Genomic DNA, 25,952 nt, shown 5'->3' on the forward strand with positions numbered 1-25,952 from the left:
AGCCTGTAGTTCAGAGTATGTAGAGTATCAGAGTGCTTAAGATAAACCTGGAGGATCTTATGAAATCAAATGTGTTTTATCAATTGAAATCTTAATCCCTTCTGTGGTTTTATTGATAAGTTGCTGTTTCTTGTTGTCACCTTAAACACATGTGTCTCCTCATTCAGTTAAATTACACATGAAAAGGAATGAAACTTTGTCTTTTCCTTTTTTGTCTTGTGTAGTTCATCGTGTTTGGAATTGTCAGCATTTTGTCTGACAAGTATCCAAGTCCATGTCTGGTGAGTAGTTCAGATATATCTTAGAAGGATGACTTGAATTTCGTTGTCTAAGTTGAAGATATAAAAGTAGACGTATAATATTCTATTTCAATATACACACTTGTGCCAGGTCTCATGTATGCACATCTATGTACATGTAAGATTAATACCAACCACTGCGAGCTTTCCTGCAGTGATTGACTGTAAAACTTTTAACCGACCAGCCTTCTAATGTTGAAAATTTGATTTTACATTAACTGACACATCTTGTATTTCAGGTTATCGTCAATGTGATTCTGAATCTGACTGGGGTTGCTTTTGCCATTGCAGCCATTGTGCTGTATAGCATCAGTGTATTTAATATATATTTGTGGAACATTTGTGGGGAGCCCGACTACTGGTATGGCCGGCATACAACACCAAGTCCATCTCCTGAACGGATGATACTACAGGAGAGATGCTTGGAGGGCAAAGCTTTAATTGAGGTAAGTGTTAGTTCAGCAGTTTACATACAAGTTAAATTACCTAACTGACAAGTGGAAAATAATTGTTTATAATTGGATAGTTATTAAATTGTTTTGTAGATATAATCACAGGTTTCTGCTTCTGAAATCTGTGGATTTGCAGCTGGTGATCAGATAATATTATACAGTGGTCCCTCGCTAAAACGCGGTTCGCCTTTCATGGCCTCGCTGTTTCGCAGATTTTTTTTGTGTGTGCGATTTTGCATGCTTTTAAGAAAGTTTTTTACAGTGCATTGTTCTGTGTCCTGATTGACTGACAATGGTCTACAGCCAATCTTGTGCCGTATCTCCTGCACAGTGCAGAATGTCAAATTTACATAAATCTTTGATCGCTAGCAGTGTAACTCTGAAGTGCTGTTCTGTATGTTTGTAAGTTTTCTCCCCAACTGACACAACAATGTCAATGAAACGTTTTGCACCATCAACGGCACCTGTGCTAGCACCCAAAAGGCAGAGGAAGATGCTAACCATCGCACAAAAACTTGGACTTCTGGAAATGCTAAGGGAAGGTAGATGTTACCGTACAGCGTTATTTTTGTGCCACTATTCTGAGCGCACGTAAAAAGAATTTGCAAGTGTCGCATTTTGAGGAAAAATTTATTTTGAGCGAAGAAAAGCTAAATTTGAGTGAACAAAACTCATTGCTGCGTGCAAAAAATGTATTTCAGTGTTTGCTATTATCCATACACACACACACACACACACACACACACACACACACACACACACACCAGCAGCCCCTCTCGCTCAGTTTTTGCATTTGCGCTCGCAATGTGTTGCTTGCGCTCTCGGCATTTCTGCCTGTGCGCGCTCAACTCTTTCTGTACACCGTTATAGTTGTGCCACAAAACCAGCCAATCACAGACTTGGATGCAAAAAAATCTGATTGGTTGTTTTGGTCTCCAATCAGATCGAAATGACGAAATGCAATATCCCAGAATCCATTTCGTCCAAAACTCAAACGAGGCAGAGGCGGAGGAACACAGAGTGGCGGAGTTTGAAATATTACTCTTTCTGGGTCACAAAATAAAGTTTTAAGATATTTTCATGCGAGAATGTTGCTGTGTAAACTTCAAATATCTGCTCAATTTATCAAGACATCACATATTTGCAAAAGTGCTCTAACGTTCTCGGAGATGCCTGTTACCCACCAGCTGACCGGGTGGTCACTCGGGTTAAACGTAATATATAAGGCTGAACTGACAAAAGATCGGCCGACTACACCACCAGGTATTATAGGAAAAACCATAAAGCCTTTGAACTAAAACAAACACTGTTGTGACAGTGATGTACACTCCAGCAAATAGCTGATACTAGAAATTAATATTACATAAATTCTAACAACAGCTGATCAAGCTTAAACGTGCTCCTGTTGTTTAGCGCAACATCCGCTGGTTTCCTCTTTCTGGCACAAAGTGGGCGATAAACAAACGAGAGACGATCAGCTGATCATTGATCAGTTTCATGTTTGAAGTAGCAACAGGAGAGGGAGGGGAGAGAACAACGACTGTAGGAAACACCCTGTTTTCTACAGTCGCTGGGAGAGAATGAGAGAAGAGGAGGCAGCTGCAGCGTAAAGACAGAATAACTCCAGCTTTGTGTCTTTTTCATTCTAGCTGAAGTACGGGACGAAACGCGTTCCTTTTCCTCTCAATACAGATGTATTGTAATTGGTCCAGCCCAGAGTTGATCATGACCAATTGGCTAATTCACCACCTTTCATTGTTCATACCGTTACAACAACAAACATAAAAATGAAAAATCATTATTGGCTCACCGGGCAAATGGCCGGTATGCCCAATGGCCAGTCCAGCTATGCGGTCAGCTAGTGGGTAACAGGCATCTGAGAACATTAGAGCACTTTTGCAAATATGTGATGTCTTGATAAATCGAGCGGACATTTGAAGTTTACACAGCAACATTCTCGCATGAAAATATCTTAAAACTTTATTTTGTGACCCAGAAAGAGTAATATTTCAAACTCCGCCACTCTGTCTTCCTCCGCCTCTGCCTCGTTTGTGTTTGGGACGAAATGGATTCTGGGATATTGCATTTCGTTATTTCAATCTGATTGGAGACCAAAACAGCCAATCAGATTTTTTTGCATCCAAGTCTGTGATTTGGCTGGTTTTGTGGCACAACTATAACGGTGTACAGAAAGAGTTGAGCGCGCACAGGCAGAAATGTTGAGAGCGCAAGCAACACATTGCGAGCAAGCGCAAATGCAAAAACTGAGCGAGAGAGGCTGCGTGTGTGTGTGTGTGTGTGTGTGTGTGTGTGTGGATAATAGCAAACACTGAAATACCTTTTTTGCACGCAGCAATGAATTTTGTTCACTCAAATTTAGCTTTTCTTCGCTCAAAATAAATTTTTCCTCAAAATGCGACACTTGCACCCGCAAATGTGTTTTACGTGCGCTCAAATTTTTTTTTTACATGCGCTCAGAATAGTGGCACAAAAATAACGCCATATTACCGTAGTTAATTACCACTACGGTGGTACCACTACCGTAGAATTTACCGAAACAGTCATAAGTCAAACTTTACTCAACTCATTCTTCTTGCTTCCTCTTGATTCATTAATGTTGAATTGCTGCTCTATTCTCAGGTTCTGGACCTGAACACAGGGTTTGATCCTTGGTTTCATTCTATAATGCTGAAATAATTTTTCTACGAAGGCTTGAACTTTGAGTGTTTAAACAAGAGAGAAAAGTGTGAAAATGTTCATGCCTGTCTGAGAAAAGTGTATAAAGCGTGTAGTGAGGGGTTTTACAGCTATAATACATAATAATTACAGCTCTATAATAATTGTAATAATAATAAACATCTATAATAATTGTAAAAAAATAAAGCTGACTACTTCACAGATTTCACCTATCCTGGGGCATTTTTAGAACGTTACTCCCGCGATAAATGAGGGACCACTGTATGTAGGTTTTTGACTGTAGGATGATGTTGCGATCAGTCACGTCTGTACAGAAGTCTCTGCCCGCTCTCCGTTCAAAGGGTCTGAGCCTGAGTCACAGGGGTATTACTGCAATAAAATTGAACACTGTTGTTTGTATCCCAACAGATGCTCTACAGAAGCATCATTGCTGTGCTAATTGTGCTGTCAGTCCTGGAGCTCTGTGTCACCATCAGCTCAGTCGTCTTAGGGATCAAGAGTCTGAAGAGCAAAGAAAAGGGACAAACCAAGGTAACAGACTAGCATCACTTCAAGGGGAAACTGTTATTTAAGCAGAGACTGTTGGCTGAATATGTGGAGGGTTTTTTTTCTTTTGTTTTTGTTTTGTGTGAGTTCTTATGTGGAAGTTTATGAATATTTGGTGACTAGCTCAAAAGCCAAACAGATTTATTCATTTTACTTTACCAATATTTTCTTTTTTAGAGCACTGATGACCCAGAGCTCTATAAACCACTTCTAGAGGAAGATACCACTGAGCCTACAGTCTGAATGTAATTGTGCTGTGAAGCATTGTAAGCATGGGCCTTTACTGCTTTGACTCTGTACTGCAACATTATCATGCACTTCTCTTGCATTTTTATATACTCCAAATTGAATGTATTTCTAAATATCTACTTATTCTTTTCAGTGTTCCATCTTTCAGATAGTGTGTCATATGCTTTGTTGTTGCTTTTCTTTCTTTCTTTTTGTTTTGTTTTTTTTCACAATATTGGGCTATGATACATAAAAATAAAGAAATCTGTTGCACATTTCATCAGCATTTGAATTCTTTTAAAAAAAAATGTTTTGAAAGGTAAATGAGAACTGAAAATTGTGTGGGAAAATCTGTGGGAAAAGTGTGGGGCTAAGTCACTGCAGAACACTTTGTAATATGCAGCTGTCCAGAACTCTAATCAATAATCAATGGCCGATTGGGATCTTTGAGATTATCTGCTGTTGTCACTGAATAGAATAGACATTTATTATCATTTTCCATGTACAATGACCAACCTTGCCGGAATAAAATATAAATAGTAGACAGCAGGAATAAATGACAAACAGGGGAAGTTTATACAATCAAGAGGGAAATATAGAAAACAAGAGAAATGTATACAAAACAAAGTGTTTATTAGCAAATGGACTGATTCTTATATAGTGCTTCTCTACTCTCCTGAAGCACTCAAAGCACTTAAGACAACAAACTACATTAATTTTCTTCTATGCTTCTTAAGTGCTTTCTATTTAAGCATTCACACAAATTGATTCTCTGATGGATGCAAGTTGCCCAAGAAAATTTAGCATGCGGACTGTGAAAGCCAGAGATTGAACCACCAACTTTCTGATAAGTAAGTGACCTGCTCTGCTTCCTGAGCTACAGCCATCACCACAGTCAGAGCTGTCTGAACGGCCCAGGGGAAGAAGCTGTTTCTGAGTCTGGAGGTGTGGGAGCAGCAACAGCTTCTGGTCCAGTTTATTCTTCCTCAGGACTTGGAAGTGCAGCCGCTCCTGGGCCTTCTTTACCAGCATGATGGTGTTGTGGTTCCAGGTGAGATCGGCAGAGATGTAGGTACCCATTGAGGCTGGTTTAGAGGAAGTGTTTGATCCTGGAGCTGTGTGTGAGATACAGTGTATTGTAGTGGCAAAAGCAACCATATTTTATCACATTTTTAAGCACAGTTTTGATATTAGAATAAATGTATTTAAAATTCTGTAATATGTAATTTGAAGCCACGCCCAAGCTTATGAGATCATGCATATACTGTATAGAGAAATATGATCCATGATGTCAAGAGATGGGTTATGAAGTCTTTTTGTTGAGCTGAGAGCTGAGTGTTTTCGTCATCGTGGTGTTTTAAAATGACTCGAGAGTTTTCAAGTGTTGTCTCCTTTATTTCTGCTAATACGATTGGACTGAGGACGATCTGCAGGGCAGTTTGGACTAGAGCTTTTTTTGAACAGTTATGACAATTTTCTGTTCTGGAAAATCCCATGAATTCCACTGGGGAAGATACTCTCAACAGTTATCATACAAGGATATGCTGAAATATGGAAGCACATACATTTTATTAACCCATAGAACATATTAAAATATAAGCTGTAAAGTCAGGGACACTGGATGAAGCTCATTGGAAAAGCCTTATTGTTAGCCAGTGATCATGCCTTGGATCATTCTACTTTACAACTTTTATAAAAACCATAATTTACAAAATTGACTTTTATTTTTCTCAGTACAGTTTACATGAGCACACACATCAAGAAAACTACTAAGACTAAAATGAGTCTTTTTGAAAAGCCTTGAAATAACGTAGTCAAACATGGCTTCTATTGAAGTATGGTTCCTCGATATCAGGGGTGTCCAACTCCAGTCCTTGAGAGCTACTGTCCTGCAGCCTTTAGAAGCATCCTTGTTCCAACACACCTGAATCAAATGAATGGCTTGTTATCAGGCCTTTGCCAGACTTGAGGGCATGCTGAAGAGGTGACCTAACCATTTGATTTAGCTGTTTTGGAGTAAGGATGCAGGTCAGTAGCTCTCGAGGACTGGAGTTGGACACCCCTGCTCTATATTGCCTGTTATACTGTGTCAAATTAGAAATATTTACATTTTACCTTTTCTATTTTAAGCATGGATGCTCCCATTTGGGAAAAAAGAGGAAAAACAAATGAACCAAAATGAAAAGAGAGAAAGTACAGGCAAACAGAGAAAGTCATTATCAAAATCAAACAGAAAGTGAACTCATAGATAAAGGCAAGAAAACAGTCACACTAGGAAAAGGAAAACAAGAGGACTCCAGAGCCAAACCTCAAATAAACCCCACACAGTTACTCAGCGTCTGATATATCTGCTCAATGTGCTGGCTATACGTGTGAAAAAATTATGTTTTATTAGTAATTTTAATTTAACATTACTGGTCTTGTTGAGCACTAACAGTGGTATATAGTGGTCAGTACTGAACCATAACTGCTAAAAGTACCATTAAAAAAAAGGTACAGTTACAACAGTTCCAAAAAAGGGAGGAGACAAAGACTGAGTCATCAACTAGGATGTTATTATAATGTGTTTGGTCAGTGAATAAATCTTTAGCTTTGAAATCAGCATAACTGAGTTTCAGTGTCATAAACTACATTTAAAGTAGCCTACACAGATGCATAAGGAGATACACGTACGATGAAACACGTACAGTTTAAACCAGATATTTACATACAAAAAGACATTAAAACCTTTTTTTCTTTTCCGTCAAACATCAAATCAGAGTAAACGTTTTTGTTTTAGATCAATAAATATTGACATATTTTTAGTATTTGTGAAACACTTTCATCAAAGTCAGAAGTATACATAAACTAAGTTTATTGTGTCTTTAAACAAAAAGAAACCTTCATATGATTTTATTCTGAGCTTAAGAAGCTTCTGATAGGTTAATTGAGTCCATTTGAGTTAATTGGTGGCACACCTGTGAATGCTAATAAAGGCACACCCCAAACACAGAGCCTCTTCCTACACTCCACATCAGTTGGTGGCAGTAATGCACCAATTTGCTGTTTGCCAACCGCCAATAAACAATATAAAGAAGAAGAAGAAGGGCCTCTTTCTTTGGCATCATGAGAAAATCAAAAGAAATCAATGAAGGCATCAGAAAAAGAATTGTGGACCTACACAAGTATGGCTCATCCTTATGTGCAATTTCCAGATGCCTGAAGGTCCCACATTCAGACAACAATATGCAAGTATAAAAAACATGGGAATGTACAACCATCATACTGCTCAGGAAGGAGACGGATTCCCAGAGAGGAATGTTTTTTGGTGTAAAATGTGCAAATCAACCAAGGACAACAGCATAAGATCTTGTGAAGATGCTGGCTGAAACTGTTAAGACAATGTGACTATTCACAGTAAAAATGAGTCCTGTAGCACCATGAGCTGACAGGGTACTCTAGAGGAGAAAGCCATTACTTCAAAACCACAATAAAAAAAAGATGGACTACAGTTTACAACTGCACATGGGGACAAAAATCTCTATTTCTGGAGACATGTTGTGTGGTCTGACGAAACAACTGAACTGTTGGGCCATAATGATAAACTGTATATTTGGAGGAAAAAGGTGGAAGCTTTGAAGCCTCAGAACACCATCCCAACTGTGAAGTATGGGGGTGGCAGCATCATGTTGTGGGGCTTTTTACTGCAGGAGGGACTGATGCACTTCACAAAATAGATGACATCATGAGAAAAGAAAATTAGGTGGACATATTGAAGCAGCATCTGAAGGCATCAGCCAGGAAGTTGAAGCTTGGGCACAAATGGGTCTTCCAAATGGACAATGACCCAAGCATTCCTCCAAATTATTTACAAAGTGGCTTAAAATACAACAAAGTCAAGGTATTGGAGTGGCTTTCACAAAGGCCTGATCTCAATCTCATAGAAAACATGTGGGTGGCACTAAAAGGTAAGGCACTAAAAGGAGCAAGAAGACCTGCAAGCCTGACCCAGTTACACCAGTTCTGTCAAGAGGACTGGGCCAAGATGCCCACAAACTATTGTAGAAAGCTGGTGGAAGGATACCTGAAACATTTGGCCCAAGTGAAACAGTAACGGGGCAATTCTACCAAATACTAAGGAAGTATATGTATACTTCTGACTTTAATGAAAGCAATAAAAAATACATAACAGTTCTCTCTTTATTCTGACATTTCACAAATAGCCTACAAAAATATGTCAATATAAGTGTAATATCTGCTTTTAACTGTGTCAGTATTTTTTTTATTTATATTCTTTTCTAACTTTTTTAATATTGTCACTATAGATTGTAGAATGGCAAAGAAAATAACCCCATATTTCACAAGAATAAACACATTTTTACCAACAAACATAATTGAGTTTAAGGCACTTTTCTCAACTTAAATTTTAATCAACACAACAATGAAATTATCAATTGATTCAATTTGGTATAATGTCTTCCTTTCAAGAAGCACTTAGGAAGACAAAGTCTTAATTAGTATAAATCATCAAGACATCAAGTTAGTTGTAGGTCATAAAGGCACAGGAACATGATTCCTGGTAACTGAACAAAGACATTTAGGCTACAGCCTGTGCAGTGACTTCCTCCAGCAGTGGTTTGGTCGACTCTGAGTCATCAGTGCTCTACAAGAAGAAGAAAGAAATGGGAAAGTACGTGAAATGTGCTGACGATTACTCAAAACTGAATGAACTGTGCTTTTGTGCTTCGTGCGGGGAGTTATCATTTCAATTTTAGTCTGCGCTTCTGTAACCACTCTTTTCTTTTCAGTTTGGGTAAATAATGAGCCTCAACACTGTCAGACTTTGCATCAACAAAAGTTCAAAAGAATCCTTCTTTCTGTTATACTGAGCCACGGTGCAGCCCCTCAGTTCATTCCGTGTCTGAACCGGCTCTGTTTTAGCCTCTTATCATTAAAGACAAATTTAATCTGATTTAATTGAATCTGATTGACTGAATTGAACTCAGTTAAGTTAAATTCAACTGAATGCCTGTTATAAGCAGATGATTTGAACAGCATGTGGGTGGGTCCAGTGTTCTTAGACTAAGCTGTTTTTCTGGGACAACTTAGGTCACTAAGGGTATCCTCTCCATGACATCACAACTAGCCAAGAGTTGAAAAATAAATTGTATGAAACAAAAGGTTTAGAGCTGTTTGAAGACCTATTGACCAACAGGGATTACTTGAACAACAGCAAACATTATTTGAATCTCTGTTTGAAATTATGAGATTTGTTTTAAAACCATGTCTAATATGAACATCCACCATCAGAGTAGGATGTATATAACAAAGGGGAAACACAAAATTTTGAAAAAAAAAGAAGAGAGATTTAATTGACGATTTGAGAAGAAAAGAAAGAAAAGAAAAGAAACCTTTATGGTACCAGACAAATGTTTGGACACCACTACTCATTACATGAAGACAGAATCAAAACTATGACATATTCCTAAAAGTAATCTTTGAAGAACTCATATAAAACTACTGTCTACTCAACATTTACAGATTAATTAAGATGTTTATCAGACTGTGTTAGTTCATACTGTATATCTTGTACCTCATTTTTTCCCTTGTCCTTCCTACTCAGAGATTTGATCCCCAGGATGGAAGAGCCGATGGTGATGCAGAGCTCCAGGACTGACAGGACAATCAGCACAACACTGATGCTTCTCAAGAGCATCTGGTGGGACAAAAATCAATGATGCATTTCAAAACAGCAATGTTACCTCAAAAACTTCTGAAAATAGTTTTTCTTTGTATTGATTTAATGAAGAATTTGTTCTTCATGATTTAAATTGTCTCCTTAGATGTCATATTTACAAGTTTTTTGTTTGCTTATTTGGTTCAACCAAATGGTTCATTTGGTTATTAGGTTCAAATTCATGTTCTTTGCTATAATGAATGTCTCCCTGCTTGTTTTGTCCAACCAACAGTTGAAAAAAAAAAACTTTTAATTTAACTGTTGGCCTTTTTCAAACTTATCACCACTGCTTGGCCCTCTAAGCATCTTTCCTTAATGGTCATCTCCTCAGGAGATGGAGTAACTACGGTTGTTGTACGCATCTGGTACCAGTATGGATTGTAGTCATTATCACACTGCGATCCCCACCACAGGTATATGTTTGCTAAATGGATGCTGTAGATCCTTTTTTCCCCATGACAGAACAGAGAAAACCGACTCATAGTGTGTTAAAACAGATATATTTCTTTTTATTCAATCATCTTCCGGAAGAGAGAGACCCCTGCACAGCTCAAACGCCAGTTGCAAGAGCTCTAACATTAGAATCATAAGCTGTGTCTCATATAGGTGTTATTTTGGTACTTTACACGTCACACAGTTTCAAACATTGCTTATATGTAAAGTTCCTCTTTTCTGTGTCTTATCTATTAATAGGCCTGTGCACTAAAACTTCCTGTTTTTCAGTCTGGCTGAGCACTTATTTGTGAGTCAAAGGTGGCCTTGCTCTACAAGCCTTCATTATTAAAGTACATAAAACAATCTAATGAGCAGATACACATTAAAAAATATTTCTTTTGTCCCTAACAGTCCCCCTTTTTCATTTCTCACTTGAGGAATGAACTAATTCCTAATTTAGCACATTAGGTTTACTTCAATCCAATCCCCACATTTAAAATAAACGTTTCACTTCTACCTTTTATTTTCTCACGTATCTTTCTGCAAATCACTTTAGCGTAAGCATAAAATATATATTATAAAATGGACATCATGGCACTAAATCGCTTAATCTGTAGTTATATAATGAATATCTCATATTTAATTAGGCTGTATAAACTGAATCATTTGAAAGACTTACCTCTCAGAGAAGAAGAAAAACGTAAACAAATCCTCTTGAGAAAAAAAATCAGTCTGAATATTGGCTGCGAAGTCGGGAAACAAGCCTTTAGAGGAAGCAGGAAGTACAAGCAAACCTCTTAGCAAAAGTGCCTCCTCCCATTCGGAGCATACAAAGACCTTTACCCTTTGCTTAACACAGAGTAATAAAAGTGAGCATAAAAAGTCAGGGCAGGATGTTAGCTGGAGAAAAGTTTGTGACAATATTGTTTAGAAATAAACAATATCTGTTTATTTAGATATTGTTTAGAACTAAATCTGTCCAACAAAAATGAAATTCATGCTTCCAAATGTTTATTAAATCGTTTCATATTCACATGTTGCTTGTTTATTAGTCAGTTAATAGTTCTTTCTTCATTCGTTTATCCTCCAGTAGGAGAATGTCATTGGATCCATGACCCCGCTTTTATATCAGCGACAGAGAACAGAAACAACTTTGTGTGAAAGTGATCTTTATCATTTATGTTATGTACAGACAGGTTTTGTAATCTCCTTTTTATTATTTTACGCCTCTGAATTGAGTATATGGAAGAAGAGTCACATGACCCATAAAACGCCCCTTTTTATGTGACCATGAACGGATCCTGGAGCAGAGAGTCGCGCTTAAGTTGATAACCGCCGTTGTGATAAGTCCAACCGACCCTTTTTCCCTATAGTGAGCCAGCTGAGCCAAAGAAAGCCGGCTGTGTTGAGCTTGGTTCGTAGTGTACCCCTTAGGTCTGGCTCTCGGTATTCTGCCCAGCGCCACGCTCCAGTTTGAGCCACACGTCAGTAACCAAGGATAGGGCAGATCAAATTCCATATAACCACTTTATTTTTTCACTTGAGGATTTCGATTCTTTGAAATTGTACCAGAGATTATTCAATTTCGCTGCAGAAGTGCCTCCTCCCACTTGGCAGCTACATGTAGGAGGAATGTTTGGAGTTGGACTTGTCTAAATGTGGTCCACAGTCCATGTGAAAGTGGGAGGTTGATTGATTGATTGATTGATTGATTGATTGATTGATTGATTGATTGAGGGAAATTGTTTTAAGGTGCAGGAAATCAGAAGATTTAACCTGAATATTGTCCACAACAAGCTTCAGAAGAGTTTAAATATAATTTTGCTTTGGACGATAGTTTTATAAACTGAAACGAATTCATTAAAAGTTTTTGAATGTGATATAGAGGGGGTTTTTGCCTGTCCCGTTTGGCTCTTTTGCCATCAGAATTATTGTCTAAAGGCGAAGAAAGATGCCCAACGGATTTACTTTACCAAATGGACCATCCCAGCCTTGCCATAATGGTCTATTTCAGGGGTCCCCAATCTCAGTCGATGAGGGCCGGTGTCCCTGCTGATTTTAGATGTGTCCTTGATCCATCACAGCTGATTTAAATGGATAAATTACCTTCTCAACAGCTGTGTCCCAATTCAGGGTCTGCACTTGAAGTACGCATTTCAAGTGCGATTATGTCACCGCCACGCGACGACGGCCGTCCCAATTCAAAGTGCACTTCAAATGCATACTCCAAATGCGCCGTCGATTTCCCCAAATATCAAGCGTGGTCCGGTGCACGCTTCGTGGCCCCATATATCCCACAATCCATAGCGCGGCGGTGGGTGTGGATAATTTTGCCGCAAAATACGGCAGAAGGGAGCGGCCGAAGAGTGAACTGCCAAAAGTAAGTACTGAATATTATGTCACTTATTTATGTGCGAATGTTTAAGAACATTAAAACATTACTGTTGGCCACATGTCGGCAAAGTTATGTGACATTAGTGATGTTTGTACTTTCAGCGGTAACTTGGTTTTAAAGCCTCTACTTCTAAATATATATATATAGTCGACCTTAATCTTACAGAGAATGTGATGATTTTATGGATAATTAAAGTCAGTCATATATCCACAAACACAACAAGTTGAAAGTCAGTGATGCTGCTCGGTTTGCAGTCCTGAATATCACGGCACAAGCAGGATTCACTGCACTGTTAACAGTGTTGGTCAAGTTACTTGAAAAAAGTAATCAGTAACTAATTACTGATTACTTCCCCCAAAAAGTAATCCCGTTACTTTACTGATTACTTATTTTCAAAAGTAATTAATCAGTTACTTAGTTACTTTTTAAAAACACAATTTACAACCTGAATAGGTGATAAAGCGATAGATCTTTCAGCCCAATTCTACTTTTTCTGCATAATCCATCATACAAAATGTAATCAAATGGAAATGTCTCTTTTTAAAACTTGTTTTATTAGTTTTAATCTTTTAACTTTATGCATCAAGCAAAAATTAAATTATATGCAACATTCTCTGGCTGGAAGAAATTTGTTTAACATTTAAACCTATTTTCTGCACATTCCAGCACATAAAATAAAATTTTTTTGTGTTTACACTCACTCTTTCAAATAGATGCAAGTAAAACACAGCAGAAAATAAATAAAGTCAAAGGCTAGTTGCTCTATTTTCACCTGTAAAGCAGGACTGGGGTAGGCGGAGGTTTACCCTGGTGCAGGTGTGCCGCAGCGGTCAGTTGAAGACTCCCCGAGTTTCTCTGTCAATTTCCCATTACAGTCGTAGCGCACTCGGTGCTTGCTTGGAAGTTTAGGGGGTTTTTTCGCTGTAAAAAGAAGTTTTCTTCCCACGCACAACGGACACTAATGTTTTTGTCACTTTTTATGGAATCAAACTCAAAGTAAGGTCAGTACTTCCACGCTTTAAACGCTGCACGCTCATACTCTCTCCCGTACTTGATATATTATCCATTGTTGATCTGCAGACAGCTGTTGTCACGAACGTCGCACTCGCTTACGTCACTATCATGAGACATTCTCGCAAAAAACTCATGGTTTTAGTAACGCAGTGTTCCTACGTGAAAGTAACGGTAATCTAATTACCGTTTTTGCAATGATAATCCCTTACATTACTCGTTACTTGACAAAGTAATCGGATTACAGCCCATCTCTGACTGTTAATGGTTAGCTATGTTATATTGCTGCCTCTGTTCGGTGGTGTCGAGCCAAACGGACTTTAACGTGTGTTTGAACGAGCTGACGGTTCACTCGTTAAGCTGAAAGAAAGATGCTTTAATCACAGGAGTCACACATGTGTCCACTGGACCATCTGGGAACTCTTCTTGTTTAGCACTCGTAATAACACAAACACTAAATCCTCCTTCTCTTGTGCTGTTTTGTAGCAGTGTGTACACCTGAGACTGTCACCTGTCTGTCTGTCCTGCACTCTCTGGCTGTGTCCCAATTCAGGGTATGCACGCTTGAAGTACGCCCACTACGCGTACTACGTACGGTGCGTACTACAAGTACGGAAAGTGCGGAAGTGAGAGGCTTGTGAAATGGGACGGTCTAGCCTTCGTCGCGCTGTTCAGGTTGCCTAGCAACCATGATACTAACCGCGAGAAATGTTTCATACAGCTTTGTGTGACAGAAATGAAGGAGAAAAAATGTTTTGTTGGTCATTCATTTTTGTCATGACATCACTTTGATTAGTTGAGACCACAGGACTGTAAAACATGATAGTTGGGCTTCATTTCTGTACTGAACAGTCATTTCAAGATTAGTTAGTAAATAACAATTAGCTCATGTTGTTCATGAGACTAAAATCATCTCACTGTGGTAATGTTAATATAATATGGACAATATTACTTGGTTTTAAAGCCTCTACTTCTAAATATATATATAGTTGACCTTAATCTTACAGAGAATGTGATGTTTTTATGGATAATTAAAGTCAGTCATATATCCACAAACACAACAAGCTGAAAGTCAGTGATGCTGCTCGGTTTGCAGTCCTGAATATGACGGCACAAGCAGGATTCACTGCACTGTTAATGTTAGCTATGTTATATTGCTGCCTCTGTTCGGTGGTGTCGAGCCAAACGGACTTTAACGTGTGTTTGAACGAGCTGACGGTTCACTCGTTAAGCTGAAAGAAAGATGCTTTAATCACAGGAGTCACACATGTGTCCACTGGACCATCTGGGAACTCTTCTTGTTTAGCACTCGTAATAACACAAACACTAAATCCTCCTTCTCTTGTGCTGTTTTGTAGCAGTGTATACACCTGAGACTGTCACCTGTCTGTCTGTCCTGCACTCTCTCTCTTTTTCTTTCTCTCTGATTGTGGAATAAAAGTATGAACATGTATTTATAAGTTACACTTGTGTTTGAATCCTGCAGCTTATCACACATTTGATTTCCATGTGTGACAACTGCAAGTGTCCAGAGTGAAGACAGACTGAAGGACCCACTGCTGCACATCATCTGTGAGGCTTTGCACCCCTGATGATCCACCAGGACAAACTCAGCAGTGTGTGAGGAAGAGGAGGAAGAAGAGCCAGCAGCAGCTGACAGATGGAGAGAATAGACAGACTGTTCCCTGTTTGTGAAGGACTGCTAGGAAAGTTATAACTAATTATCTGTCCTGAATCAGTCTTATTAGGTAATGTTCAAATAATGTTATCATCCCAGTGTTTTCAGTGTGGGAGAAAGTACTCAGGGCCTTCAAGTTACACACTATGAAAGGCAGCAACAAGTTTAATGTCCAGAAACCTAAAGTATGTATCAGCAGCAGAATGGAGCTAAAAATACATGTTTGTTTCAGTTCTATGAAGCTTTGAGTATTTTGGATTAGTAGCACTGCTGTGTTTGTTGCATCATATTGCTGTAATTGTTTATATGCTTTATATATTCTGAGGTAAGTTGATCTATAGTGTTACATCATATTTTATAAGGATGTTATGTGTTTGTATACTTTCTGCCCAGTTTGACCCATTTAGCAGAAGTCAGCCTGTTTAAGGCTCTGATATCTATTCTGTATGACTTAAAGCAGTTATGACATGGTCTGATTTTCTCACCCAATAAAGGAATATTTCATATATCAGTCTGATCTTCATTCTATCAGAAACAGTTATCACAGCTCGTACATTTTCTTTTTACACATATATGTAAGCATTGAGCCAAATTTAGTAATGCCAACATATTAAAAGAACAATATTTGTCTCTTATATATAATACATCTATAGATACACTGTCAAAGATACTTGTCTTTGAGTGAAGATTTAAGGTGATAGGAAATATAAATAAATGCAACTTGAATCTTTACTGAAGCTCAGTATTTGACACGAAGTTCAAACTCACTGCTGTAATAACTAATAATGATTAATATAATAACTTTAATATTGGCCATATTATATTTACATTACCAAAGTGAGATGACTTTAGTCTCATGAACAACATTAGCTAATTGTTATTTACTAGCTAATCTTAAAATGACTGTTCAGTACAGAAATGAAGCCCAACAATCATGTTTTACAGTCCTGTGGTCTCAGCCTCAGGTACTTATCAAATCACACAAAGCTCATGTAGAAACAAATGTACAAAATATGTTCTCCTTCATTTCTGTCAAACAAAGCTGTATGAAACGTTTCCAGCTGTTAGTATCATGGTTGCTAGGCAACCTGGGCAGCGCGACGGAGGCTAGACTGTCCCATTTCACAAGCCTACAAGACTCACACTTCAGGCCTCAGCGGTCTTTGAGTACGCGGCCCTTGAGAACCGTTAAGGCTGCGTACTTTAAGGCTGCAGACCCTGAATTGGGATACAGCCATACATACATGTTTTGGTTCATGCAACTGGTCCCTCGGGTTATTGTCTCCCCAGAAACATTTCCGTTGTGTCTTGTGTGCTTTCGCAGCGTTTTTCTTTTTGCAGCGTTTTTCGTTTTGCAGGTGTTTTTCGTTTTGCAGGTGTTTTTCTTTTTGCAGGTGTTTTTCTTTTTGCAGGTGTTTTTCTTTTTGCAAGTGTTTTCTGAAGTTGCAGTCCGTTTGGCCTCTCAGGGCCACCGTATGGAATAAAAGTATGAACATGTATTTATAAGTTACACTTGTGTTTGAATCCTGCAGCTTATCACACATTTTATTTCCATGTGTGACAACTGCAAGTGTCCAGAGTGAGGACAGACTGAGGGACCCACTGCTGCACATCATCTGTGAGGCTTTGCACCCCTGATGATCCACCAGGACAAACTCAGCAGTGTGTGAGGAAGAGGAGGAGGAAGAGCCAGCAGCAGCTGACAGATGAAGAGAATAGACAGACTGTTCCCTGTTTGTGAAGGACTGCTAGGAAAGTTTAACATAACTAATTATCTGTCCTGAATCAGTCTTATTAGGTAATGTTCAAATAATGTTATCATCCCAGTGTTTTCAGTGTGGGAGAAAGTACTCAGGGCCTTCAAGCTACACACTATGAAAGGTAGCAACAAGTTTAATATTCAGAAACCTAAAGTATGTATCAGCAGCAGAATGGAGCTAAAAATAAATGTTTGTTTCAGTTCTATGAAGCTTTGAGTATTTTGGATTAGTAGCACTGCTGTGTTTGTTGCATCATATTGCTGTAATTGTTTATATGCTTTATATATTCTGAGGTAAGTTGATCTATAGTGTTACATCATATTCTATAAGGATATTATGTGTTTGTATACTTTCTGCCCAGTTTGACCCATTTAGCAGAAGTCAGCCTGTTTAAGGCTCTGATATCTATTCTGTATGACTTAACGCAGTTATGACATGGTCTGATTTTCTCACCCAATAAAGAAATATTTAATATATCAGTCTGATCTTCATTCTATCAGAAACAGTTATCACAGCTCGTACATTTGCTTTTTATACATATATATAAGCATTGAGCCAAATTTAGTAATGCCAACATATTAAAAGAACAATGTTTGTGTGACAAAGTGGGTGAGAACACCGTTTGTCTATATTCTTACACAGTAAATTTCCCAGTGTTAAATCAGCAGTGTTAAAGTGTATTTACTCTAATAGAGTCATTATAACGACAGCTGGAGCAAAACGCCTCCCAGTGTGGGTGATAATTCGCAGAGTTAAAAGACGCAGTGTCAATGTTACTCTAGGAAGCTCCTCCCACCACAGACTCCTTTTGAAACCAAGAGGATTTTTCACGGCGCCATTTTCTTCACATCAGTTACAGGGTAAGTTGTTCATATTCACTTATTAAACCAACAATTTGACATTTTAAACACAAGTAGCATGTTAACATAAGGTTACATTCCTTTTGTCCATGTTTATTATATATTTCATTTTGTACCTGAAGCAAATGTGATACTGTCTGTATGCTAACATAAGGTTGTTAATTAGTGTTGGCTAAGACTGTAAGGCTTGTTAATTTATTTCAGTGTGTAGTGGTGATTGTGTTGTGTTCTAGCATGTTTGAAATTCCATTAAATTAAACCCTCTATGTGTTGGGAGCTACATATTAACATTAGCTAGCTAACTAGCATTTTGGCTAACCTTGGTGCACGGGCAATTCGCTTGTTATTGTTACATTTTAAATTGTGTAAGGCAAGCATTAACTAATTAAAATTTTACACTAATGTTACATCTTTCACTTCTTTTTGGATACTTAGCTATAGAGGTCGTTTTCAGTAAGGTTATTGTCTTATTTCAATTCCGCTGTCTTTGGCGAATTTACAGTTCCAGTTATTACAACCAGCAGGCAGTATAAAGTTGATAAAGTATTCAAAATATCCAGGATTCAGTTTGTAATGTTTTCTTTTAGTAGTTTGAACTTAAGATGACAGTGTTTGTATTTGTAGTGAGTTAACTTGATGTTAACTAATGATGGTATTGACACAAGTTACCTTTTTCCATTTTGGTTAGCAGACTATTCAGTATGTTAAACTAAAGATGAATAAAATACTGACTCCCTAGTGCTAAGTTAGAGCAGACAAACGGTAAAAGTACTAGTAATTATTTTAGTTTTGTATTGAGGAATATATTTCATGTAGGTGAAATACTCATTTAGTACAGGGCTTAAAAACTACAGCCAAAGGGCTGAAACACCTTGTTACACTGAAAAAAGTCACATACAGTGTAAGAAATAACAATGCAAGGCTGTTTTACTGTTATTTATGGGACTGTTTTAATATTCACATTTTCTGTTTACAGTAATTCGATGAAGAGCACTGATTATAAGAAATTACTGTCTACAGGAAGCATGCCAGAGGAATTGTAACCTTTTTCCCTTACTTCAGTGGCCCGTACTTCAAAAATGGCTATGTAAGTAGCTCATAGTAATAACTGATACAACCAAAATCACGTATGTATGTCCTTATCAACTGTTCATTGTTACATAACTTATTTTGTTTATTCATTTATCAGTGTCTGTACATGTCACTCTCCAAGGAACATTATTATGATGGCGAAAGTGGCACTGGGTACTTGGCCTGGAGGATTAAAGCCATACAGAGATGCACTGCTAAAGAGAGGCGATTATCATCTGGAGGTAACATTTATAATTCAGTGGAAATACATAATACAGTTCCACATTGTGGTTCTTTATTAATAATGGTTATTAAATGTTGTTATTAGTTTTGATAAAGCTGTATTTCATATTGTCTAGCACCAGCAGATGGATCATCCAGTGAAGACCAGTGTGGCGGACCAACTGTCAGACGAGAGTTGCAGTTTGTTACAGAGAAGGTGCTGAGTGAGGATGAGTGCAAGGATACAATCTCTCTGATGAAAAATTCAGCTGATGAAGACACATTCAAGAAGAAGATGAAGTTGACATTTGTTTATCGACACAGCATGGTCCTTGACCTCCTGCTGTCAAGCAACATACCGTCTGTTTCTCCATGTTTCAAAGATATCAAAGGCTTGGTGAATATTTGTCATTACTTTGACAATGTAAACACACTTTAATATTTTGTAGATAGCAGATATAATTCTGTATTCTCTATCCCTGTTACAGAACGAACAGGATTTTGTACTGATGTTTGGTGAGGATGTATCAGGCAGGTTGCTGGAGAGGTGGCCAACAACATTCAAAAGAAAGATTATCCAACAAGGCAGAAAGCTTCCTTCTACCAGTGACCTGAAAGAACTCTTGCTGGCAGCTGACTCACCTGAGGATGCCACAGAAGTTAATGCTGACATTGGTGAGCTGTTCTTTCTTTGATTAGCACATTCATACCATATATAATGTTTGTCACAGAACAGTTATCCTTTTTGTCTTTTGGGTCTACTCAAACATTTTATCAATGCATTGAAATATATTGTTGATGATGATTCAACTTTATTTAAAAAAAAAAAAAAATTTGCAGGCTGGGACAGTGACCTCTCAGCAATTCTATTGCTATTACACCTGATTCCACTATCTGGTCAGGGTCGGAAGAGACCAGGAAAGGTGTCAGCTTCTCAAGCAGAAAGGGGTCTTGTGGTCTTCAAGAAGGTTTGTGTTTTTCTATTTTTATGGTATGAATTACCAGTTTAAGAAAACTTGATTCTTATTGCCTGTCTGTATTTGTCTTTTCAGACTGGAACAAATATCCAAGAGCACCTTGATGCCATCACTACCAGCACTCAACCCGACCTCCTGGCTGTTGGGGTGAAAAAGAATGACATCCACCAGTTCTTCATTATTCTTGACAAGAATGCCATACCATGCAAGTCTACCTCTTCACTTGGTTCTTTTGATGAACTGTTTAAAGCACATTTTGTGTTTGGCATATCTTACAACACTATGCTTCACAACATGTACACGTTCATTCAAACCACAGGTTTTAGAAAACATTTAAATACCAAACACCTTAACTATTTTGACCAACAGGCTGACACTGATGTTAATCTACAGCCCGATGTGGCAGTTAAATAAGTTAGAACTACAGGGGAGGTGATGTTAACTAATGTAGAAGAAACACCCACAACATCTGAAAAGGTCAAATAAGAGCACTTTGGAAATGTGTGCCTCTGCTGTTGCACAGCTCAGGGCAGCTGGATTAAGCCAATCTACTGTGAACAGTTTTGTCTCCTCAATGGAGGAAGTGTTTCTTGAGATTCATACTCAGGCTAAAGATGCAGCCTTACAGAGCGTACCTTTACAGGACACCACAAGTAAAAATAAATATTATAGTAATAAAATAAAGCATTGGGAGTACTTCAGCCTTGAAAGATTAGCTTTAGGACCAGGAAAGATGGTGACACTTGGAAAGCTGGAAGAAGGTCCAGAAATTGCTTGGAGCTGTGCTGTCTACCAGTTTGTTTTCAGCTAAGTGGATAATAACGCACGGTACAGAGTACCGCCCTGACTTTATCATCTGTGCAGATGTAGTGTCTGAGATTCCGTTTTTTTTGTAAGATCAAAAAGTATTGTTGTGAAAGATGACATTGTATTGCTCTGCGGAAAACTGATGGAAACCCTGTGTTTTGATGACCATTATCATGCATTTAGGAACAGACTGCATCCCAATGTGGTGCTGAAGGTGTTGAACATAAATGAGCTGTGTTGCTTCTTCAAATGAAGTATGGCATTTCAGATTCCTCCTTGTATGTCGTTTCATATGCCGTTTTATGCCAAACTAAATTCATTGTTTTAAAGTGTTTTATACACTACATGAGATGTTTTTATATTTTGAGCCTGACATAAAAATAAAGCTGTTAAATGTATTATCTAGTTGTGGTTTTTGCTTAGTTGTTTTATATGTAAAAGCATTATTAAAAACCAGGTTTCCATGCTGCAAAACAGTGAATTGTGTGTAAAGGTAAAACTACAGGAAGAGTTTTAGTAACACTACTTGGTGTAAAATTAATTACAAATTTTACTCTATGAGAGCTAATTTTTCACTAGAGATTAGTGTGTGAATAACACAGTATAGAGTAACATCAACTCCCATCAGAGTTCTTTGAACCCCCAGTGTTAATTTCAAATAACTCAATTCAGTGTTAAAAATCAGTGGGATTTTACTCAAATAGAGTTAATTTATCACTATGATAGAGTAAATAATATGACACCACTAGTAGTGTTAATTTGATTTAACACTATGCGGTGTTACTCAGTGTTAAATTTTTACTCTATTTAGAGTTAAATTTACTCTAAAATTTTAACACTATAGAAAGAGTTGATTTAACACCAATTCCGAATGGGACCAAATAGACTCGGAAACAGTGTTAAATTTAACTCTTTAAGTGTTAGTTTGACACTGCAAATTTTACTGTGTAGTTAACATTCTTGTTTTGATTTAACCATATATCACATGTAATCTGCAATAGGCAAACATCTACTATCCCGGGTTTGTTTATGTTTTGCACTTTTACAGATTATATAACATGTTGGTTTATGTCAATTCCTACAAGTTTGTTAAGTTAACATGTTATTTACTTCAACTGTTAATTTATATTGTTTAGAACTTACCTTACCCACCTGTCTTCTAGCAACAAAAGGAGAAAATGTAGTTTTACTTCCTGCTTTATACCTTCTGGGTTCATCTGAGGTCGCAGGAAGAGACCAAGTGCAGGAGGGGAAGAACTCTTGTAATTTAATAAAGTTGATTTTAGAGTGTTTATGGATAAATAGATTTATTGTTGTAGTATGTATTGATTATACCATAGAGTTTATGTTGCCAGTAAAGAGTAGTAGAGGTTTGAATATAATTATGTTCATCTTACCTACCTACTGAATGGAATAGTCCAGAGGAGAAATTGTTTGGTTAAGTGGACTATTTAAACAGAAGAACTCAGGTGTTTGAGAAGAAAGGTTCAGGTCAGTGTAGCTGTGTGCAGGTTGACCTTAATTTCTGTTGATTTAAGTTCAGTTATGTTTATTTGAACGGAGTTAATTTGGAGTTGAGTTTCTTATTTGTTTCTTTGTAAATATTGTTTGGGTCACACAATGGTGAATAAATCACTTGCTACACTGGACAGCATCAGTCTCCTGCACTTCTTTGACCGCTTAAGTCAAGTCCTACCACATTTGGTGGCAGCACCAGTGTGTTTCCAGGCCAATTAAGGAGTGGAGAAGATGTCTACCCGAGCAAAGAGAGGGCTTGTTCCAGAATGTGAAGCAGATGATTTACAAGATGGCAGTGACCAACAAAGGGCAATAAGTGGCCATATTGCTGGACAAGAGAATGTGGCTGAATTGTCCAAACTTTTGCAAACTCTGATGCAACAGCAGGCTGAACGAGATGCTAAACTGGAGCAAGAGCACAAGCGCCAGGAGGATAGATGGAGGCAAATCCGGCATCAGTTTGCCCAGCTTCAACAGCAGGTGCAGCATGGCAATCAAGAGCACCAGTTACTTGAAGTACAAGCATCTACATCGGTTTCTTCGAGAGCACCTACTCCAGAACCATCTCCCAGCACACAAGAATCAAATAGGCTTGACTTGGAGCCAGTACAGCAACCCAGTGAAGCACAGCTTTCAATACTGATGAGACAATCAGGCCGGAAGGGGCCAAAAATGCAACCTTACAATGAAGGTGAGGACATTGAACATTATTTAATCACCTTTGAAAGAATTGCTCATGCTTGCCAGTGGCCGCAAGATGAGTGGGCTCTTCACCTAGCACCACTGCTAGCTGGTAAAGCACGTTCCGCTTATGTAGCCATGGATATTGATGACACGATGGACTATGCAAAAGTAAAGTGTGCTGTCTTGCAGAAATATGAAATAAGTGTTGACACATATCGAATGAGGTTTCGTTCTAGTACCTTTGGAGCAGAGGAAACACCAAGGGAGCTGCAGGTCTGTCTAAAGGAGTTGTACATCAAGTGGATGAATCCTGAAACAAAGGATCAAATCGGAGACGCCATCATCATGGAACAGTTTCTCAAGGTTCTGAATCCTGATCTTCGGACGTGGGTTAAGGAACGTAACCCAAAGACTTCCAAGGAAGCAGCAGAACTGGCTGGAGCTTTCTTAGCAGCTCGTTGACCATCAAAAGATTTCACACAAGCTAAGTCAAATTCCAACATGCCATTGAACAAGTTAGGTGGTGGCCCTGACTTGAAAGTTAAGCACACAAGACAGAACTGGTATAACTCAGATCCTGCCAGATCTGAGACAAAGAATAAAACCAATAAAGCATGTCATTTGTGTGGTCAACTAGGTCATCTTAGAGCTCAGTGTACAAAGATGTCTGTTAGATTCAGGAAGTAATTGCTCTCTGGTTAGACAAGACAGTCTTCCTAGGGATGTGATCTTTTCAGGAGCAACAGTGGATGTATGCTGTATTCATGGTGATAAGGTATCGTACCCAGTTGCTGAAGTTGCAATTGAAGTAGAAGGCCAGTGTTACACTCTTTCAGTGGGAGTGCTGCAAACTTTGCCTTATCAAGTGGTGTTGGGCCGTGATCTCCCAATACTCACAGAGCTAATAACCAAGCATTCCTGTCAGGCTGAAGCCGTTGAAAGTTTGTTAGCGGTCACAAGGTCAAAAGCTAAGGAGCAACAGGTTAATGCTTCGGGTTGGGATGAATTGCCTTTCGCAAATGAGGTTGCACCATTGGACGAGACCAGCACTCGTTCTAAACCAAAAAAGAGCAAGAGACAGAGGAGACATGAAAAGGTGAAGGGAACAAGAGTAGCTGAACACATTTTAGATCCTTTAAAGACTGAGTCTCTCCCCAGTGCTAGTCAGGTTGCTAGGCTTCAGAAAGAGGATCTAACACTTAAACCATTGTTCTCTAAATGTGTTCCAGAGTCAACTAAAGTTGAGGGAAGGCAGGAAGTGTTTGTGGTTAAGGGAGATTTGTTGTATCGCCATAGCAAGATTGGTGACCAGTTGGTAATCCCCCAGAGTCTGAGATCTGCCATTTTGAAAATGAGTCATTCCATTCCCTGGGCAGGACATTTGGGACAATCTAAAACATTTTCTAGAATGACTCCCAGATTTTATTGGCCCCAACAGTTCAGTGATACGGTACAATACTGTAAAGCTTGCCCACAGTGCCAGTTAACAGCCCCAGGCAGGAAAGCAGATAGAGCTCCGCTTATCAGTATGCCCATCATTGATACACCCTTTTCACGCATTGCCATGGACATTGTTGGCCCACTAGAACAGAGTAAAGCAGGTCATAAGTACATACTTGTAGTTTGTGACTATGCCACAAAATATCCTGAAGCCTTCCCCCTGAAGAAAATAAAGGCTCGTCAGATTGTTAACTGCCTGATTCAGTTGTTTTCCAGAGTAGGTATCCCAAAAGAAATCATCACAGATCAGGGTACCAATTTCACTTCCAAGATGCTCAAAGAAGTATACAGTTTGTTAGGGATCCAGGGTGTCAAGACCAGTCCCTATCACCGACAGACCGATGGCCTTGTAGTGCGATTTAACAAGACCTTAAAATCAATGCTCAGGAAGTTTGTGAATGAAACAGGGTCAGATTGGGATCAATCGCTCCCATTTTTGTTATTTGCCTACCGAGAGGTTCCACAAAGTTCTACTGGATTTTCACCATTCCAGCTACTTTATGGGCATCCTGTCAGAGGTCCAATGGATGTTCTGAAAGAAGCTTGGGAGGGTTCAATGTCAGAGCAGAGGTTTAGTGAACTCTTATATGTCCTCAAAATGAGGGACAAGCTGGAACATTTCCAAGAACTTGCCAATAACAATCTGGCCCATGCGTAACAGCAGCAGAAACAAAGATATGATAAAGTGTCAAGAAGAAGAGTCTTCCGTGAGGGACAGAAAGTTCTTCTACTGTTGCCAACTTCTGAGAGCAGTCTTCTTGCAAAGTGGCAGGGGCCATATGAAATCAAAAAGAAGACAGGTCCAGTCATATACGAGCTTCATTTACCAGACCGTCGAAAGAATCATCAAGTGTTCCATGTCAATCTTTTGAAAGAGTGGACTGACCAGCCACAGGACTCAACATCCATGTGGGCATGTACAGTTGTGGATGAGGAAGAGCCTCAAGAGTAGTACTTCCCTTCTTCAGCTGTCAAAACTGTGTTTCCAGATTTACACCATTTGCCTTTGGAAAGACATAAGGAGGTGCAATCGCTTATGACCAAAGAACTCTTCAGTCTAAAGCCAGGTCGTACACACCTCATTGAACACAAAATC

At 38.6% G+C, this 25,952-nt stretch overlaps 2 protein-coding genes and 1 long non-coding RNA gene across 11 annotated transcripts in view; 2 read left to right on the top strand and 1 right to left on the bottom strand.

Annotated features, from left to right (window-relative positions):
* Positions 1–4,502, top strand: part of LOC100707639 (B-lymphocyte antigen CD20) — a 10,573-nt gene extending 6,071 nt beyond the window's left edge. For 3 of the 4 annotated variants that reach the window (XM_005456093.4, XM_019364880.2, XM_019364881.2), the window contains exons 4-7: positions 225–281; positions 539–745; positions 3,857–3,979; positions 4,172–4,502. In XM_005456093.4, the coding sequence (XP_005456150.3) occupies positions 225–281; positions 539–745; positions 3,857–3,979; positions 4,172–4,237 (453 nt within the window). In that variant the 3' untranslated portion in view covers positions 4,238–4,502. The remainder of the gene's footprint in view (positions 1–224; positions 282–538; positions 746–3,856; positions 3,980–4,171) is intronic. The other variant, XM_019364882.2, reaches the window with a different exon arrangement.
* A 1,094-nt stretch (positions 4,503–5,596) lies between these two features.
* LOC109204234 (uncharacterized) lies at positions 5,597–11,214 on the bottom strand. Its single transcript, XR_002063812.2, has 3 exons — positions 11,053–11,214; positions 9,795–9,917; positions 5,597–8,864 (listed from the first exon to the last, which is right to left on the bottom strand). It is a non-coding gene; the product is annotated as an uncharacterized LOC109204234 (long non-coding RNA).
* A 6,644-nt stretch (positions 11,215–17,858) lies between these two features.
* On the top strand, positions 17,859–22,303 carry LOC109194438 (uncharacterized). Of its 6 annotated transcripts, none has more exons than XM_025911219.1 (8): positions 17,859–18,077; positions 19,054–19,164; positions 19,267–19,390; positions 19,508–19,767; positions 19,859–20,045; positions 20,211–20,338; positions 20,423–20,744; positions 20,822–22,303. In XM_025911219.1, the coding sequence occupies exons 3-8, from the start codon at positions 19,276–19,278 to the stop codon at positions 20,887–20,889; spliced, it is 1,080 nt and encodes a 359-aa protein (XP_025767004.1). In that variant the 5' UTR covers positions 17,859–18,077; positions 19,054–19,164; positions 19,267–19,275; the 3' UTR covers positions 20,890–22,303. The 6 variants fall into 6 exon arrangements, with proteins under 6 accessions (XP_025767004.1, XP_025767006.1, XP_025767009.1 ...); XM_025911221.1 differs by having other exon boundaries at positions 19,098–19,164; XM_025911224.1 differs by having other exon boundaries at positions 19,098–19,164; positions 19,291–19,390.
* Positions 22,304–25,952: the final 3,649 nt, after the last annotated feature.

Source organism: Oreochromis niloticus, linkage group LG11 (assembly GCF_001858045.2).
Source record: "Oreochromis niloticus isolate F11D_XX linkage group LG11, O_niloticus_UMD_NMBU, whole genome shotgun sequence".
Lineage (NCBI taxonomy): Eukaryota > Metazoa > Chordata > Actinopteri > Cichliformes > Cichlidae > Oreochromis > Oreochromis niloticus.

Excerpts from the sequence above, each read along its gene's own strand:
- LOC109194438 (XM_025911219.1), top strand. The coding sequence starts at position 19,276 with ATGTCACTCTCCAAGGAACATTATTATGATGGCGAAAGTGGCACTGGG. Across the intron at positions 19,391-19,507 it reads GAGGCGATTATCATCTGGAG|CACCAGCAGATGGATCATCC; the intron begins GTAACATTTATA and ends CATATTGTCTAG. Across the intron at positions 20,745-20,821 it reads TGATGTTAATCTACAGCCCG|AAGGTCAAATAAGAGCACTT; the intron begins ATGTGGCAGTTA and ends ACAACATCTGAA.